This window comes from Xiphophorus hellerii, chromosome 18 (assembly GCF_003331165.1).
Source record: "Xiphophorus hellerii strain 12219 chromosome 18, Xiphophorus_hellerii-4.1, whole genome shotgun sequence".
In the NCBI taxonomy this organism is placed as follows: Eukaryota; Metazoa; Chordata; class Actinopteri; order Cyprinodontiformes; family Poeciliidae; genus Xiphophorus; species Xiphophorus hellerii.
In genome coordinates, this window is record NC_045689.1 from 3,765,459 (window position 1) to 3,784,066 (window position 18,608).

Here is an 18,608-nt window from a genome sequence, read left to right on the forward strand (position 1 = left end):
AACTCTTCCTGCTGCTGCAGTTCAGCAGAGCAGACTCACTGCCTTCACACAGGAACTCTCTGCTCCCCACTGGAGCCTCTGCTTCTCCATAGAGCGCCCCCTGGTGGACTGTAGGAGACCCACAGCCAATCTCCCTGCAGACCACCTCTGCATCCTGCAGGTCAAAGTCTTTTTCACACACTGAGGACCACGACTGGTTGGTCTTCACCTCCAGTCTGCCTGAGCACCGGTTGGTCCCTTGAACCAGCCTGACTGAGTCTGTGGATGCAGAAAGAAAAAAGGTTTAAAATATTTCAGAACTTAAATTTTCTAGATACACATGGAAACATCTCTGAGTTTGGTAAAAATAAAGGCCAAGAAAACCAAACTGCAAAAACTCAGAGCATCAAAGGTGAAGTGAAACCGACTGTACCTGGAATTTTATCATTCATTTTTATTTCTGCTGAATTTATCATATTTTTGGGACATAAACATGTCAATAAATCCACTAAATGTAAATCAAACTTTACAATCTGGTAGTGTTTGTATTTCAGTTGAATTAAAAATAAGTTTGCCAAAATAGCTGAACAGCGCCCCCTAGTTCAGCCAGGCCAACAACCATAACAAACAAAAGGTTTTCCTACTATTTGCACTAAAAACAAAATGTCCACCATTTGGGAACAAAAGTTAATTTTCTGTAGATTTTCATGTTTTGAAAATGTCTGATTTCCTTGAACTCCTCCTGGGATTTTGATGCATCGACTTCAAAGCAGCAGAGATTAAAAGTTATTAAAATGATGAGTTTTTGTTCATCTATGTGGCTAAACTGAAAACTTTATCTGGATATTTAAATTATTTTAGTTTCTCTCTCCTCAAGGTTTCAGGTTCTTAGTTAAAGGTGACGGTTTCTCTGCAGACATCTGGAACCTGATGGAAGAAACATTTTAAAAGTAATAAATATGAGAGTTCAGAGTTACCTGAGCAGATGAACTCAAGGCTCTGATCAATGTTTTCACCAGAAGGTAAACAGTTCTTTAATGCAGATCCTGACTGCAAACAGTCAGACCTGATCCACCAAACTGGTCTGTTTGAAGCTTCCTCTGACTTTCTTGCTGAAACAACAGAACCACAGTCCAGTTCAGCACAAACTGCAGCAGCTGAGTTCTTGTCCCAGTAATGAAGCCAAACATTCACTGGTCTCCACTCTTCTTGATGTAACATCTCCAGTCTCCCAGCACATCGGCTGGCCTCTCCCACCAACCTGAAGTTGTCTTGATGTGAGCAGAGACAGAGAGTTCATTAATGAAGGAAGTGAAGCAGTGAACAGCAGCAGGTCTGCAGATCCTCCTCTACCTGAACAGGTGAGTCCAACAGCTTGACCAGGTGAGCAGCTGTTTCTACCTGAACTCTTCCTGCTGCTGCAGTTCAGCAGAGCAGACTCACTGCCTTCACACAGGAACTCTCTGCTCCCCACTGGAGCCTCTGCTTCTCCATAGAGCGCCCCCTGGTGGGCTGAAGGAGGCCCACAGCCAATCTCCCTGCAGACCACCTCTGCATCCTGCAGGTCAAAGTCTTTTTCACACACTGAGGACCACGACTGGTCGGTCTTCACCTCCAGTCTGCCTGAGCACCGGTTGGTCCCTTGAACCAGCCTGACTGAGTCTGTGGAGGCAGAAAAGAAAAAAGTTTCTTCAACATTTTCGCTCAATTTGGTTCCAGTTTGTTCAGCAAAGCTCCAATACAGAGCAGACTCTGGGTGGAGGAACCAACCAACTAGTGGAGAACGGGTGGAGAGGGGAGCTGGGCAGAGTTTTGTTTTTTTTAAATCTACTGTTTAATATTCTTTACACTTTTAGCATCTGCTTATACTGCAGGCCGGCCCTGGAGATGGGTGGGAAAAAAACTTAAAACAAACAGAGAAAATTACACTACAACATCACAAAGAACCTATGAATTATCAGTTATTAATATTTCATCCTTGTCTTCTACAAAGAAAATGTGAGAACAGATTTACTCACAGAATAATAGAAAACTATCATCTTTTTACACTTTAAACTTAATTTGTGGAGGAAGTTCAATATTTGATCAGCTTCTTCTCAATGACATTGAGGTTTTTATAACCCTGAATCTGCTCCACTGGTTCCCCTTTAATCTAATCAAACTTCATTAAATCACTAACCTGGTAAAAACCAGCCACTCTGTAACTACACTTTGATTCATCCAGAGAGTCTGGACTGTGTTGAGCTTTTAAATTTCACCCAGTTGCTAACGTTTGTCCATGACATGCAATGCACCAGATCCACAGTAAGAAGTTTACTGGAAGTTTCCTGGGCTGTAAACATGTAGAAAAAATCAATTACCAAGCACTGTTAGATGGAATCACTCAATCAGGTTTACTAGCATATTGTGCACAATACAGAGAACATATAAGAGGATCAATAGTGAAACATTTCTGATTGAAAACTCTTTCAGGCAGAGACAGCAGGAGTTTTATACCAAGGCTGAGGGAGAGACGCTCTGGTTCTCATGCAGCTGCAGGAAAACATCTCCCAACCTTGTGCTTGCAACCCAAACAGCTTCATTTGGTGAGAATCACTAGCATTTACAATGAAGACAATACAACCAGCAGATATTACCTTACAATAATTTGTCCACCACAAAACAGAGAAGAGCCGTTAAAGTTAATTCAATATTTGGAAGTGTGGCCACCATGGACTGAACTTCCTCCACTGCATTGCTAAAACTACAGAGACTATGTTTCTAAAATAACAAAAAATAAATCATTGTTCAAACTTCTCCTTCTGTTCGCTGATTGGTCCGGTAGAAAATCTACCAGAGTGAATCCAGGTGAAGTGGAAGAAGCCCAGACTGAGCTGGAAGTGAGAATTTTTTTACAGTGGAGTGGGAAGCAGAACAGGAAGGCAATGGCCAGGATATGAAATCACCTGAACAGACGATCTCTACATTGTCGTCCTCATCTCTTTGTAACGACACCACAGATCCACAGTGGAGCTGTCTGCAAGCTCCAGCTGCTGATGTAAAGTTCCAGTCCCCGCTCCAATATTTCACTGGTTTCCAGTCTCCCAGATCCTTCTTCTCCAGTCTGCCACCACAGCGACTCCTTCCTGCTACCAGTCTGAGTTCATCAGACAGCGCTGGAAGAAACAACATTTACATGTTGGGTTACAAAAAGCAAAGACAGATTCAGGATGTGTTGACAGGATCCTGTTGATCGTGTTTATTTGATCTTCTCTTGTTTCTTCCTCCTGTTAGAGGCAGAGCTATCATGGATGGTTCTGATCAAAGCATCTTTATTTTGGAATGGCCTAGTTAAAGCCCAGACTTTAATGTTATTTACACTCTGTAGTAAGACCTGAAATGTTTCTTATTATTCACCTTTTCTACCCATTTATATTTTATGTCTTTACTGAAACCAACCAAAGTCAAATTCATTGTTTTTGTGTAAAAAGTTGTCAAATCCAACAGATTCTGATTCTGAATGCAGAGCAATCAGAATCAGAGCAGCTCATCTAACCTTGTAGATGAGCTGGTAGATAACTTCCATCGTAAAATTTCAGATGTCATTGATTTCTTTGCCTAAATTAAAGTGAAGGTCGTGTCTGGTAGGAACAAACCTCCATGGAAAAATGTTCAAACATTTAGATCTGCAAGACAATTTAGCCGTAGGGCCGAACGTAAATGTATTAAAACTCAACTTTGTTTATTATGAAATCTATTAAGAAAGACTGTGAAGCTATCACTCCACACTAAAACATGCAAAGGAAACATTCTTTGCAGAAATCATAAACAAAAACATGAACAATGATTGAGCTTTATTTGCCACAGTTGACAGGCTGACAAACCACCTGACCTGCAATCAAACTCGGCCTGCAATGAATTTGCCAAATACGCTGCAAAGAAAATTAAAAATATTAGAGGGTCAACATTCACTGCCACACAAAATCTAATATGGATGCTATGCCCAAAGATAATAACACCCACAACTTTTCTTCAGAAAGTCCTGCCTGTCATTTCATCTGATCTGATTCAAATATTAAACTCTTTGCTCTCATCAGATTTTTTCCCCCAGCAGTTTTCAAACCACTGATATAAAAAATAAAACGATCTGGACAAATCATTACTGCAGAATTACAGGCCGATCTCCAACTTTTCATTCATCAGCTAAATTATTGAAAAGCTGTTTCAACAATTAACTCTGCAAAACAACCGAAACTCTGAGTTCCTTTAAATCTGGACTAAAAACCCAGCTGGTCAGATTTGCTTTAGAAACATAATAAATGAAACACTGAACAACATTTTGATGTGTAACGACGACACTTTGACAAAATGTACTGTTTACTGGTTTACTGTGTGGTGTCTTTAGGACTTTTTGTGTTTTTATGACATAAAGCACTTTGAACCGCCTTGGTGCTGAAATGTGCTTTACAAATAAACTGATCGATTGGTTGATTGACTCTAATCTGCAGCAGGCGAGTTCCACATCCTGCCTGAGACACTCCCACGTCAGACGGAGCTCAAACGTTTTCACCAACACAACCAGCGGTACCAGAAGCCGGTCCAATGACCGTGGTGCTACTGGGCTCGGTTGGCCAGCAAACGGGCCTGACCAGAACCTCATAGAGAACCTGTGGAGCCAAGAGGAAGATGAGAGAATTCATGCAGAAGGAGCCATTTTATGTGGCTCCACCTGTTTACTGTGCAGATTCAGCGCTGGTGCAGAGTTTCTGCAGCTTCTCCTTATCAATCAATCAATCAGATTTATTTTATAGCACATTTCAGCAACAAGGCAGTTCAAAGTGCTTTACATCATAAAAACACAAAAACCAACAATTCTTGATTTTATTGGCTCCTTAGCAGCAAGTAGACAATATAAACATCACTAACTGTGTAGCAGCAGCTCTATGATCTGAGACTAGAAACAGTTTCCAGTTTTTTGTTTGTAAAATTTAACATGTTTATCAGTCGATCATTTTTAATTTGAACTCTAGTGAATATTAGTGTTTTTGTTTGAAAGTGGAGTCCTACCTGAGCTGCAGAGACACAGAAGCAGCATCAGAGCTGTTTGGTCCATGTTTCCTCTGGATGTGGAGTGAAGCTTCGTCTCTTGATGTGATCAGGATGTGGCTCCAGACTCTGAACACTTCCTACTTTAAGCTTTTTTATCTGCTACTTCCTGAACGTCACAGTTCAGGTCTTTGGCTGCTTTCAGAGACAACGCCTCCTTCCTAGGAGCTCATCATGAAGATGGGTTCATACTGGGCCTACTGGGATTCAGGGGTTTCACCAGTCTCTGTTGTTCCTGTGTTTAAATCAGGCTTTGTTCTGCATGTGGCCGGCGTCAAGAAAACCCGAGATCATCCCAATTCCCCATGCTGGAGATTTTAGTTACACAGTAATAATAAATAAAGTTGCCTTTAAAATTAATCACACAAGTGACATCTAGGCCCAACAGTAGACTTAAGTGTCAATAAAATAAATCTGGTTGTGTGTGTTGTATTTGTCTCATGCAAACTTTCCTTTAATTCTACTTTTTTCTATCTAATCATAAGAAATCATAGTCAGTCAGAGAAAGTCATGAAACAGGAAAAGCAGGTTTCCTGGAAAAAGAGGAAGTAAGTTTCCAGCCTGCAGATTTATAAAAATAGCTGAGACTATTCCTTATTTTAAAGCATGGAAGTTTTAAAGAATGAAATCTAAACATTTTGAGTAATTTGATAAGATTCAAAGTAAAATACTTATATTAATATTGATTTACTTGTAATAATACTTACACTTACATTTGTGGGAACACTTACAAGTAAAACAAGTAACTGTAACTTTCGTATCAAATAATTAGAATCATGGATTATTCTTGGTTTCTTTTCAGAAAACATATGTAATAAGTCACATAATAATAAGAGTAATGATTATGAGTATGGTTATAAAATTACAAATGAATGCTAAATCAGAGAAGCTAAAGAAGTTATAAATGTGATTTTGACATTGAACTTGAAATGGTGTTAAAAGGTGTAACTGCAATTAAACATCACTGATATGTTGGAGGTAGATGGTAGGTGAAAGGTGAAAGGTTAAGGGAAAAAGGGGAACTAACAGCAGAGCAGAGATGATCAGCGCCTTATTTAGAAACAGACTGAACAACGTAAATGTTTCAGAGAAAAGGTTGTGCAGGCAATGGACATAGGAGGTTGATCAACCCTCAGACATGAGCACAGACATCAGGACAGAATATCTCTAAGACAGTGATGGATATGAGATCATCTGTCTAAGCAGTCAGCCAATGAAACAAGCACAGCAACAGTGCTGACCAATGCAAACGCACCAAAAGGGTGGATAAACCCTATAAAAGGTGGGTGCAAAAGAGGAACTTTGGTTGGATCCTCCAGGCAGCTTCGAGCCAAGATCGAGATTGACAAAGTATTCTGCATCTGAAGAAGAGCCGGGGCCACAGAGCCGAAGACTGTCCTGCGCATGGGGACCAACCCGTCAGGCCCGCAACCTGTGGCTTCAAATCGCACTTCTCTCACCAGCTGGGTTCAGACCCCAAAGACAAAGATGAAGATAAAGACAAAGACCAAGGCAAAGACAAAGAACAAAGGCAAAGAAGAAGAACTGGTGCCTTCCTTCAAGTCCTGTGTGACCTCACCATCCATGCGGAGAAGAAGCTCATCAGACCTACAGAGATTCCTGCCTTCGCCGATCAACTTCCTCCTCCTGCTGCAACACCTTCTTCATCATCAGGCCAGGTCTGGGGTTCGAAACGTCAAACTCCGTCCGTCTCTCTCAAAGGTTCCCTTTTTTAGTTCTCAGTGTCAGCAGTAGGGAAAGATAGACTAGATGATTGATTTTACTTATTTGATTATTTCTGCTACTGAATTAAGCTGTACTGACCCTTGCAAAAATGCCTTACTAATAAAATATTTAGCATAAAGAAAATCTAAAAGATGTTGTGGACATTCAGTTAATGAGTCACCTTAAAGTTCTTTGATGGTTGTAAAATAGCTATGATGTTTGATTCTGGAGAGGAAAAAGTGGAAAATTGTCAGGTCTAAATACCTATTAAACAAACACAGGAAAGACAAGAGAGTTAGATTCTTGTTTCTCGCGAGGAGAGCAGACAGAGATATGCTTTCAGTTACAAATCTCCAACCGCTCTGAAACACATCTGTCTGTTCCTCTCTTTTTATTGCTCTTCAGGAACCCTGCCACACGGGGCGCTGCAACTCTAAAAGGGTGGAGGGGCACATCGTTGCAGCGCTAATGACATTCACTAATCTAGACACATGTTATCTATACTCTAGATCCCTTTTGCTCCAAGCACGGCGTTGAATCGGACACGTTGTATAGCTTCAAAGCAACGGCTTTGTAGCACAAAGAAGCACAGAGCAGAGTTTATTGTCAGGCTTGTAAAACTCTGCTGGGAGCAATTAACACCTCCATTTCCCAGGGAGTCCTGCTGAGAATATCTATCACCTCTCTCTCTCAAGGAAGCCTTAGGAAAGAATCAGAATTAAATAACATACAGAAACATTATCTAAATGTAACTACAAAAGCTACATGATACAACAAATATTTGATAATTACTAATAATACAATTTACCTAACATTTCCCTCCTGTTTAACAAATATTTGGTGACGTCTAATATCCCTCCAAAAACAGTCACTTCAAATGATTTTCAGCTGGGAGATCTTTTTCTGGAAAGCAAACATGTTTACACTCAGGGGTCATACCCAGTCCAAAAGCCAGGATCTGGATACCTGTCAGAAGAATCCTCATCAGAGTATTCTTTGTCAACATCAGATTTTTTCTCTAATAAAGGATACATCTGTGCCATCTGGTCCTCCATGGGTGAAATCGCTGTGGTAATGAGACGGTTAAACAAAGAACGCAGGCACGGAACAAAACAACATCCACACAAAGTCAAAATTGCAGCAAAAACTGCAATTGATACTAAGACAGAGGACACAAAGTTTCTATACTTCCCAAAGGCATCCATCCATGCATCCCACATGGAAGTATCCACTCCAGAGTGTTCCTTCATTTTGCCATTAAGGGTACGGAGCCCTGTAATGGCCTTCGTCAAGCTCCCATCAGCTGCTGTATTGTTTGGCAAAAATGTGCAACACTTTTCTCCAAAAATCATGCACACCCCTCCTTTCTCAGCCAGCAGCATGTCAAGAGCTATGCGGTTCTGAAAAGCCATCAGTGAAGTAGCAGCCAGCTGTTCATGCACTGCCTCGAAACCAGCCTGTGTCCAGTTGCCCAGTTTTTGTACATTGTAATGGATGTAATTTATTCTGTCTACGTTTTTGTTTATCGTGCACCACCAACAAATTGTAGATTCAAAACCAGCCCCAACCTGATCAACTAATTTATATTCATCAGGCACTCCACGAGGGACTCCGATGGCATCGATGTATGTCGGATCAGTATCTGTATTTTTCCATGTCACTTCACGTTTCTGTAAGTGTTGCCTCTTCTGAAACAAAACACTAGACAAAGAAAGTATTAGATCTTTAGCAGATGTAGGATAGACATATACAGGTAATAACAGAGAAACTAATGCACAAAACCCTGTAATCACCAGCTTCAAAAGACATGTTTCCAAAGTAATGTTTTGCCAAAATGTTAAACATATGCAGATCTTCCTCTTAAACCAATCTTATAAAATAGAACTAAACAAACAAAACAAAACAATAAACAAAAGCTTAAAATTTGCTGCAGTTGTACAGTTTACATTTATCATCAAAACAATGAATATCAATGTGAATTAGACAGTCCAGTTTAAATTACTTTTATAGTACAAACTGGATCTTACTGGTTATTTGTCTAAAACATTCAACATGCTTTCCTTAAACAAAATTCAAAAGAGTTAAACTTGGAGAAATTATAATGTCAATGTATAATTTAACAAATCTAGACATTTTCAAAATATACCAATTTTACCTAGGTCTTTTACTTGTCATTGAATTTAAAGTTTTATTCAAAATCGTTTTAAATGGATGTAAATCAAAACAAAAATCAAGTTTAGAAAAATCATTATAATCCCACCTGAGTACTTTTACTGATTAGTGATAACTTTAATCAATAACAGATTCTTCAAAACATTTCTTAAAGCATTCTTGCTCCATTAAATTAATGCTCTGAAAATGGCTAACACAATAATATTTTTAATTTCTATAATTGTTTTCCCAAGTTAATTTACCAAAATATGCTTCATTAATCGCTATAAATTTGTTATCTATCGTTTCAAAATACTTTAGCCCATTGTCAGAACATCCTTCAATGGAGAACGACTCATATCCATTCAAAAGAAACATATTTCACCAGACCATATCTTTCCTTTCACTTTTTTATGTGTAACACAGATCAAACATGTTCTTCAAAATAAAAAATTTTATTTAAGTAATATAAAAGATAAACCTATAACATATTCTCCCCCCTGATGATGCATTACCTGCTAATGCATCACAATTTCTACTACTTTAAATAACGATGTTGATAAAACAGGTTTATGACGTTCCCTGAGAAATTCTACCAAATTCAATGCTGCCTTTTTCCCAAAAGGTAAACTCGTCAAAACAAACAAAACAATTTATGTTAGCATGCTTTATCTTCAAGATTACTATTTTCCCAAAACACTTCACATTACAGTTTTAAAGCTCCTTATCTCATTTTACTCTTATGATTGTCAGATAAATCATTTTACAAACTCCTCAAAAATTTTCACTAGTGTTTGACAAGGCGTGTTTACCAATTAAGACTCTGTGAAGGTTTGGCATTAACCAGCCAGAGAGACGTTGAAGAAAATTCAAAAATATAGTCTACAAAGAAAATCCAAAAATGATAAATTGGGCCCAAACTAAAATCAACATAACAAAGTACAATTCAGTTGGTAACAGAACAAACTCAAGCACAAACTGACCTAACAAACAAGACATGAGGGGAACCTAAATAGTGGCTGATCAGACCATTAACACACACTAGCGGTAATTAAACACACAAAAACCTAACAAATACTGGTCAGAATATTACCAAATCTACAAATGAAAGAAATTAAACTAAAAACCAAATTTCCCCCTCCCTGGGTGAACAAATGGAATGGCCCGCTAAGGAAGTTTGACACCCATATATGGACACCAATCAGCTGGAGCTCATCTGTATGATGAGCAACAGGTCCAGAGGAAACTGGTAACTCAAAAGAAAGAAATTAATTTGTTATATTTAACAAAATATAAAGAACGGACACTTAAAGTTAAACAAAATGAGTGCACAAAAAATAGCCAACCAAAAAGTCAGACCAACGAAAACAATTTCAAAAATAAAAATCCAAAACTACTCATTTCTCAATATATAAAATAATATTAAAGGAAAACAGTAAATCAGTACCAATAGTATCTGTGTGTGACGGTCAAGACAGCTGTCACAGACTCAGTGTTTTGATGCTAAAAACTTATATTTAACATTTTCCACATTATTTCAATGCTCACTAAGTATTTGCTTGCCCAAAACATCCACACCAAAGAGAAAATGTCCCACTAAATCTAAGAAAACAAACTGCATCAAAATCCTGCCTTATGTAATGATAAAGACCCTCTAAAATTAATTAAATCCTTATATTTTTAGATTTCACAAATTATATTTTAAAGTTACACTAATCTGAGCAACCTCTATTGTCAGATCACAAAACAAACCCTGAAGCCTACCATAAACCCCTCCCTCACCTCTTGGAGGGAGTGACTCCATGGAAGGAAACAGAATTAATAAGGATTTTAGGAGGAACTCTTAATTCTTCTACTGCTTTATTAGGCTTTGGCACTCGAATCATCAGATATGTTTTAGTTTCTTCTAATTTTAAAATTTGAACTTAAAAACCTTTTGTCGTTCCACTACTAAAATTGTAACTTATATTATGATATTTTGTCAGGAGGTACTTTTAGATGATGGGAGAGAAAGTGATTTACATCACACCTTCTCGTTCTGTCTTGCGAAGCTACTGCAAGTGGGGGTTACTTCACACTTAAAAACTAGTGATTTGCAAAGAGGCTTCACATGATAATTAGTTGAATCTAGTGGGGTAGCAGTTACAGCCCAACTCTGTGGCCCCCCTGCGGAGCTGCTGCAAGGGGGGGCTGCAAGTCCCCTGATCTACATTATTCTCTACAAAAGTTCCACCAGATCCTCTTTGATTAACCCATAAGTTATTTCTAACTTAATATTATCCTTCAACAACAAATTTGTACAGTGTAGCAAACTTTTTCTATACTCAATCAATTTCTAGTCAACAAGTGAGTTACTTCTATTTTATTCTGTCTTATTCATCCATAAATAGAGTAATGTTAATGTATCTGTCTTACCATCCCCCCAGTTGAGACATGCGAAAACGCCATGGCTCAATATTGCAGCCCACTTATACAAGTTGTTTTTTGGCAAGATAGGCCTATTTGCAGGTCACTTATAGAGTTGATCTTCTATTTAGTACTCCATTATTAATCCAAAGATCTTTTTTTTTTTTCTAGGACTTAATTGTTACATGTCTTTTAGGATCTATTTCATACATTAGTTTGCGTAAAGGAACCACTATTACTGCATAATTAGGCACCCAGTTTCGACATTAGTTAGTTAACCCCAGAAAAGACATCATCTGTTTTTTTTGTTTGCGGTTTTGGTGCCTGGAGAATCGTTGTTTTTCTATCCTCCATTATGGTCCGCCCTCCTGCACGTAAATTATGACCCAAATATTTTACTTGTTCTTTACACAGTTGGAGTTTATTTTTATTGACCTTATGACCTTCCTCAGCTAAATGTTTTAGAAGCGCTAAAGTGTCTTGTTTCCAGATTTCCATGTTTGGAGATGCTAATAAAACATCATCTACATATAACAAGACTTGGCCCCCTCCTGGAGGTTGGAATGTTGACATACTGGCACTCATCACTTGAGAGTAGATTGTAGGGCTCTCACAGTAGCCCTGGGGCAGCCTGGTGTATGTGTACCCGTTCCCTTCAAATGTAAATGCAAACCAAAATTGACTCTCCTTATCTACTGGTATTGAGAAAAAGGCATTACTGATGTCTACGACAGTAAATACTTTTGCATCTGATCTAAGAGAGTTTAACAATGTATGTGGATCAGGTACACACGGTGCTCTTTGAATGACGGCATTATTTACTGCTTGTAAATCTTGAGCCATGCGCCATCCAACAGAAGGTGGTTGTTTTTTAACAGGAAAAATAGGAGTGTTACATGGAGAATTTTCACACTGCACTATGACTCCTGCCTCAATAAGATCTTTAATTACTGGTTTTATACCCTCCTGTGCATCTGTTTTTAAAGGATATTGCTTAACTTTTGGTCTAAACTCTGTTTTGGGTCTAATTTGCACTGGCAAAGCTTCCTTCACAAGACCCACATCTGTGGGCCCCTTTGACCATAATTTATCAGGAACGTCTTTTAAAAGAACTTCCTCTTCTTCTGTAAGTAACATTTGTCAGTTTTGTTTGGAGTACAAATGCTGTCCCTTTTGCACCCCTGTTGTCCAGAACAATGCTTTTCTAGTTAAACCAGTAGAAGCACTAGTTTCTATGTTTGAGGAAGTAGTTACCCAATCGGTAGCTGCTTCTCCTTCCTCAACAAGATTACCTAATTGATTCCACTGCTCATTTCTTTGTTTAAACAGAGATACATGCGGGGAGGTCCACGTTCTGTCTAAAGATTTTAAATCATCAGGAAGAGCGACAGCTGCAACGGCTGTGTGTTTTGTATCTGTATACAGATAGGTCACTGTGATTTTAGTTGGAGTGACCTTGTTGAGCCTGTCTTCATAATTCTTATCAGGCCCAGCCGCATTTTTGAACCAAAGAATTATGTGTTAGTTGTCTGGAGGCATTTAATCCCGGGGGGCAGAGATGGCTCCCTCAGTCAGGAGTGCCTGAGTAAAGTTAGGTGGGGGTCTGTCGGGCGCATCTAATGTATAACAATAGTGTGGATTTCCATTGCCCTTAACAACAAAGAAATCTCCCCTTTTTTTTATTTCTGACTGCCTTTTAACTGCTATGTGCCCATCAGTGGTTGGAATCAAAGCTAATCCTAGCTACATAAGGCCATCTCTGCATGAAAAGTGTTATTTCTGGTCTTACACTGTCCATAGATAATAAATCCTGTAGATTTAAATTGGACCTCTTCACTCTCTAAACTTTCTGATTCTAGTCATGCTGACTGATCTATGTATTTTTTTTCTGAGCAACATCTGGCTATGTGTCCTTCTTTCCCACAACACCAACATCCTCCTAAATTTTTCTGTCTGAAGTTGTTTTGTCTGTAGTTCCCTCTTCCCAATCTCCCTTTCTGTCCTCTGGGGTTCTGACCTCTACCCCTAAAGCTTCCTCTTCCTCTCCTGTCTTGATATAATATTTGCTCCTCATCTGGGAAAAAGGCTCCTGAAACCTTTTTCTTTTCTTTTGAGACCTTTTTTGCGTGTATAGCGTGGTTAATGTATCCATCTAAAATCCCAGTTTTCAATCCTATGTAATGTTGACGCATTCTCAGGCTGTATTCATCAAACGATTCTTCCTCCTCTTCTCTTTTTTTGTGCTAATTCTAACCAAAATTTTACATCCTCATACCCTTCTTTGCGCATTTTCTTTGGGTTTGACTTTGTTTTTTGTTTTATTTTATCCTGCAGTACTGTTAGTTTCTGTGAGTTTAGACGGCCGTCAAAGTTATAGTTTGTTATCCATTTATCTAAATGTTTTATTTTATGCGGATCCTGATTTTCAACATATTTCCAGTCATTTGATTTTAAACTGTCTGTTGGCTTATTCTTGCTTATACTTTTCCCCATTTTTTTTATTTTTTTTATTTACAAGTTGGTCCAGTTTGTCCGACTCCTAGGGAATCCTATAAACTGGAGATCTTTTCAGTAGGCCAGCAATTAAAAATACCTGTAGTGGTAACCTCCGCTTCAACTCTTTCAAGTGGGAGGTTCTTACCTGTGCATCCAAGACAGGTTTGCTGGTTACAACCCTACTGTTTTTTATATGAGATAAAACACCAAGTGGTATTTATATCTCCAATCACACTCACACGGAATTTAAACGCCCGCCTCGTCGGACTCCGCCATCCGTTCCAATTACAATTTTAGTGCCTGATTTAAATATTTTTATTGTTGAGTAAATTTTTATCATTATATATCGAATTGAAAATTTTTTATTATTTTTTTTATTTCTATCGCCTAATTGATTAAATTTTATTGCAGGTTTATACTAGGCTCCGTGCGCCTTTTCCACGAAATTTTTGATCAAGGACTTCGGACGTCCTTCACGGATTTTATGTCCTATTTTTACCTGTTAGAGTCTAGAATTTACAGGGTTTTCTTATTCGCGCAATGACCCTCAGTCATTCGCCACACTTTTAAACAAGAATCCACTCACCCTCTGTCTTCCCCTCAGAGCCGTCAACCGTAAGATCCCAGCAGGCAGGCAGAGCGCCAGCCCTTGAACAGGTTCTGATAAGCTTCCACTAGGAAACTTGCCGTGCGCACGGTCTTTACTAGGGTCCACCATGCCCGCTGGAATCCTTCCGGTATTTTGGCCTCCGGCTCGAAGGACCAAATAATGTCAGGTCTAAATACCTATTAAACAAACACAGGAAAGACAAGAAAGTTAGATTCTTGTTTCTCGCGAGGAGAGCAGACACAGATGTGCTTTCAGTTACAAATCTCCAACTGCTCTGAAACACATCTGTCTGTTCCTCTCTTTTTATTGCTCTTCAGGAACCCTGCCACACGGGGCGCTGCAACTCTAAAAGGGTGGAGGGGCACATCGTTGCAGCGCTAATGACATTCACTAATCTAGACACATGTTATCTATACTCTAGATCCCTTTTGCTCCAAGCACGGCGTTGAATCGGACACGTTGTATAGCTTCAAAGCAACGGCTTTGTAGCACAAAGAAGCACAGAGCAGAGTTTATTGTCAGGCTTGTAAAACTCTGCTGGGAGCAATTAACACCTCCATTTCCCAGGGAGTCCTGCTGAGAATATCTATCACCTCTCTCTCTCAAGGAAGCCTTAGGAAAGAATCAGAATTAAATAACATACAGAAACATTATCTAAATGTAACTACAAAAGCTACATGATACAACAAATATTTGATAATTACTAATAATACAATTTACCTAACATTTGTTTTTAGGTTGCTGGTAGCCCATATGTAAAACATCATCCTTGGGACTCGCCCAAGTCACTAAAACCTACCTGGTTCAATAACAAATGCAAGTTGTAATTTAGAGAAGGAGCGACCATTAACAGGTGTGCTCTGTGAAACTAGTTGGCTGCAGGCTGCTCAGTCTGGCTAATTCACAGGGGGAAGAAGGTTGGGACACCTGGATGGAGGCCGTCAGAAACCAGGCGAATCGTTTCTCGAAACCAGCTTAAACAGAGTTTACTTCAGTTCTGGACAGGGTAAATCCCAGCAGATTTAGGAAACTCAATTAACCTGTTAGAAGGAGAGCTGGTAGCACATCTCCCCTCTCAGAAGAGGAAGTACGAGAGTGAGAGAGTAGAGAAAGAAGGGGGGTGGGGGGTGTTGCGCAACAACAACAGCCAATGAAACAAGCACAGCATCAGTGCTAGCCAATGTAAACGCACCAAAAGGGTGGATAAATCATATAAAGGTGAGTGCAAAAAAGAAACCTTTGTGTTGGGAAAATTATTATCTAAGTTCATTTACTTCTGAGTTTATTTGAAAGGCTATGTTTTCATATTATTATTCTGTGTGTTGTATACTTGACTCCTTTCTCTTGTGGTACATTATTAACTGTTCCTTGGGTGTTTGCCTGGAGGCTAGAAACATTTACACATTATTGTGTTAACAGCTTCCTGATGAAACTGATTGGTAACGGTCAGCCTCATGCCCTTGTAAGGGCATGTCCACAGAAGGTCCCAGAACATCTTGTGGTTCTTGTAAGGGCATGTCCACAGAAGGTCCCAGAACATCTTGTGGTTCTTGTAAGGGCATGTCCACAGAAGGTCCCAGAACATCTTGTGGTTCTTGTAAGGCCATGTCCACAGAAGGTCCCAGAACATCTTGTGGTAAAGGTTTTAGTAAAGGACTGTGTGAAAAAGCCCAACCTCCTTCCTTGTAATCATAATAAAAGGCAGTTGGGGAATGAGAGCCGGCAGAGTTGATCACAGACAGTGTTTGATGGCGGGTTCTCTGCGTCTGGCACAGCTTCCCTCTTCTGCAGAAAAGTTATTTGTGTTTTTGGTTGATTCCTTGCAGGTTAGGAACTAAAATAGACCCAACATTTTGGAGGCTCGTTCGGATTCCCAACATACCCGCCGCTGACGGAAGGAGTACGACGCGCTGGAATCTGCTGGCAGTCAGGTTCTTCGGACCTGTCCTGAAAAGTCCCGGGGGGTAACTTCCTCGCTGGGCCAACGTCTTAGGACACCTCCTTCTGCCATCGGCAGATTGACGGGATTCGAACCAAGACAGAGCAGGAATCAACCAAGTAAGTGAAAGGTACGTGCGGTTTTAAGTCCCCCGTTTGATGTCAAGTAAAGTAAAAAAGGGAATTATAAAAAAACACACACACGAAGGGAAAGGTAATAAGTGTGACACCTAAAAACAGTGGGAAAAGTAAGTGGTGGGCTTGTTGTGGATAATTCTCCACTCAATCACCCGTTGAGTCGAAGCGAGAATTGCAGCAACAAGAACTTGCCACCACCCCACTCTTCCTATCCCCGTTCTGTAGAGCCCACTCTAGGCATAAGGAACGGGATGAAAACACTGTTATAAAAAATGGGTTCTTCACAAAGGAAGGAGAAAAGTGTTAAAGGGGATGAAAATTTTATGTCCCACTGCTGTAGGAGCACAAATCGAGTTTGTCAGTAATTATAAATATCTTGTTTGAAAACAAGCACTAGGTTAAAAACTGGTACCAGACAACAAGAAATTATTGGTTGTTGCTAGATCCTAATATAAGTTTGAGATATCTCTTTTTAAATGTGCACATGTTATTTAAAACATGTTCCTGGATGTTGGAAAAAATCATTATCTAAGGTTATTTAAATTATGAGTTCATATGTTTTCATATTATTATTCTTTTATGTTTCTTCTTTGGACCCTTTTCTTTTATGACACATTATTAACTGTTCTTTGGATGTTTGCTTGAAGATTAGAAACGCTACACACTCTTCTTGTTTTATCAATGTTTGTTTGAAGATTAGAAATGCTCACTCACTCTTCTGGTGTTATCAAACTGTCTGTCAGAGACGAGTCAGCTTTGTGCCTTGTAAGAGCATCCTAGAACATCCTGTGGCAGATTTCTCTGAAGAAACTATCTGGGTGACTATGTAAAGCAACCCAACCCTCTTTTCCTTGACGTGATAATAAAAAGCAGCTGAGAGGTGAGAACCGGTGGAGTTGATCCCAGACAGTTGTTTGACTGCGGTTCTCCATGTCTGGCTTCTCTCTACTCTTCTGCAGAAGAGTAACTTGTGTCTCTGGTTGATTCCTTGCAGGTTAGGAACTAAAATAGACCCAACTCTTTGGTTGGATCCTCCAGACAGCTTCTAGCCAAGATCCAGATGGACAAAGAACTCTGCAGCTGAAGAAGAGCCGGGGCCACAGAGCTGAAGACTGTCCTGCACATGGGGACCAACCCGTCAGGCCCGCAACATGTGGCTTCACATCGCTCTTCTCTCATCAGCTGGGTTCAGACCCCAAAGACAAAGATGAAGATAAAGGGAAGCTGAAGATCAAGTCAAAGGCAAAGCCAAAGAAGAAGAACTGGTGCCTTCCTTCCATGAGGTCGGCTCATCTACATCTCAACGGACCAGAAAGATCGTGAGAAAAGATCAAGGAAGCTTCAGAGCCTCAAGACAAGAAGCTGAGGAACGCTACACATGAGTACTCTTCCTGCCAGCACCCAAGTCCTGTGTGACCTCACCATCCATGAAGAGATGTAAGCTCATCAGACCTACAGAGATCCCTGCCTTCAACAATCAACCTCCTCCTGCTGCAACACCTTCTTCATCATCAGGCCAGTTCTGGAGTTTGAAACGCCAAACTCCGTCCATCTCTCTCAAAGGTTCCCTTTTTAGTTCTCAGTGTCAGTGTAACCCTGCTGTATTTGTACTGTGTTATTTGCTTTTCTGTATTCTTTTACTTTATAGGTAGTGTCCCTTTAAGACGTTACTTTACGGCAGCATTCCGACTGCAGTTGCTAGGGGAATTCCCGGGCTTTAGAGTTCAGAGCTGCTGCAGAGCAGAGACATGCTAGTCTCAGCCTGGCTTCTGCATATCGCCTAACTTTTATGCCCATATGATGTTTCCCTGCTAGTGCATTGTTGTGAGAGGAACGTTGGGCCTTCACATGCCTGCAGAGGAGGAAGGAGAGGCTGCTGAATTTTCCGTGTTTGTGGACACCGGCTGCCATCATCATTCTGGGTCCCTATCCCAGCCAAGACAACCTTTTTCATTTGTAAGCACCAGACACACACGTACAAATATAGAGCTCTATATGAACTTTTTTTTTTGCTGGCCAGCTTTTTTTGTTTTTGTTTTTTTTCTCTACCTAGGACCCCGTTACAGTGAATGTTGTTCAC

At 39.8% G+C, this 18,608-nt stretch overlaps 1 protein-coding gene across 1 annotated transcript; it reads right to left on the reverse strand.

The window, feature by feature from the left end:
* Positions 1 to 1,387: 1,387 nt before the first annotated feature.
* LOC116707605 (scavenger receptor cysteine-rich type 1 protein M130-like) lies at positions 1,388 to 5,301 on the reverse strand (the record flags this gene model as incomplete). The annotated part of the gene is made up of 3 exons (XM_032545019.1): positions 5,026 to 5,301; positions 2,925 to 3,134; positions 1,388 to 1,641 (listed from the first exon to the last, which is right to left on the reverse strand). Coding segments are annotated over exons 1-3 (510 nt in total), but the record flags the coding sequence as incomplete, so codon positions are not given.
* Between the last annotated feature and the right edge of the window lie 13,307 nt (positions 5,302 to 18,608).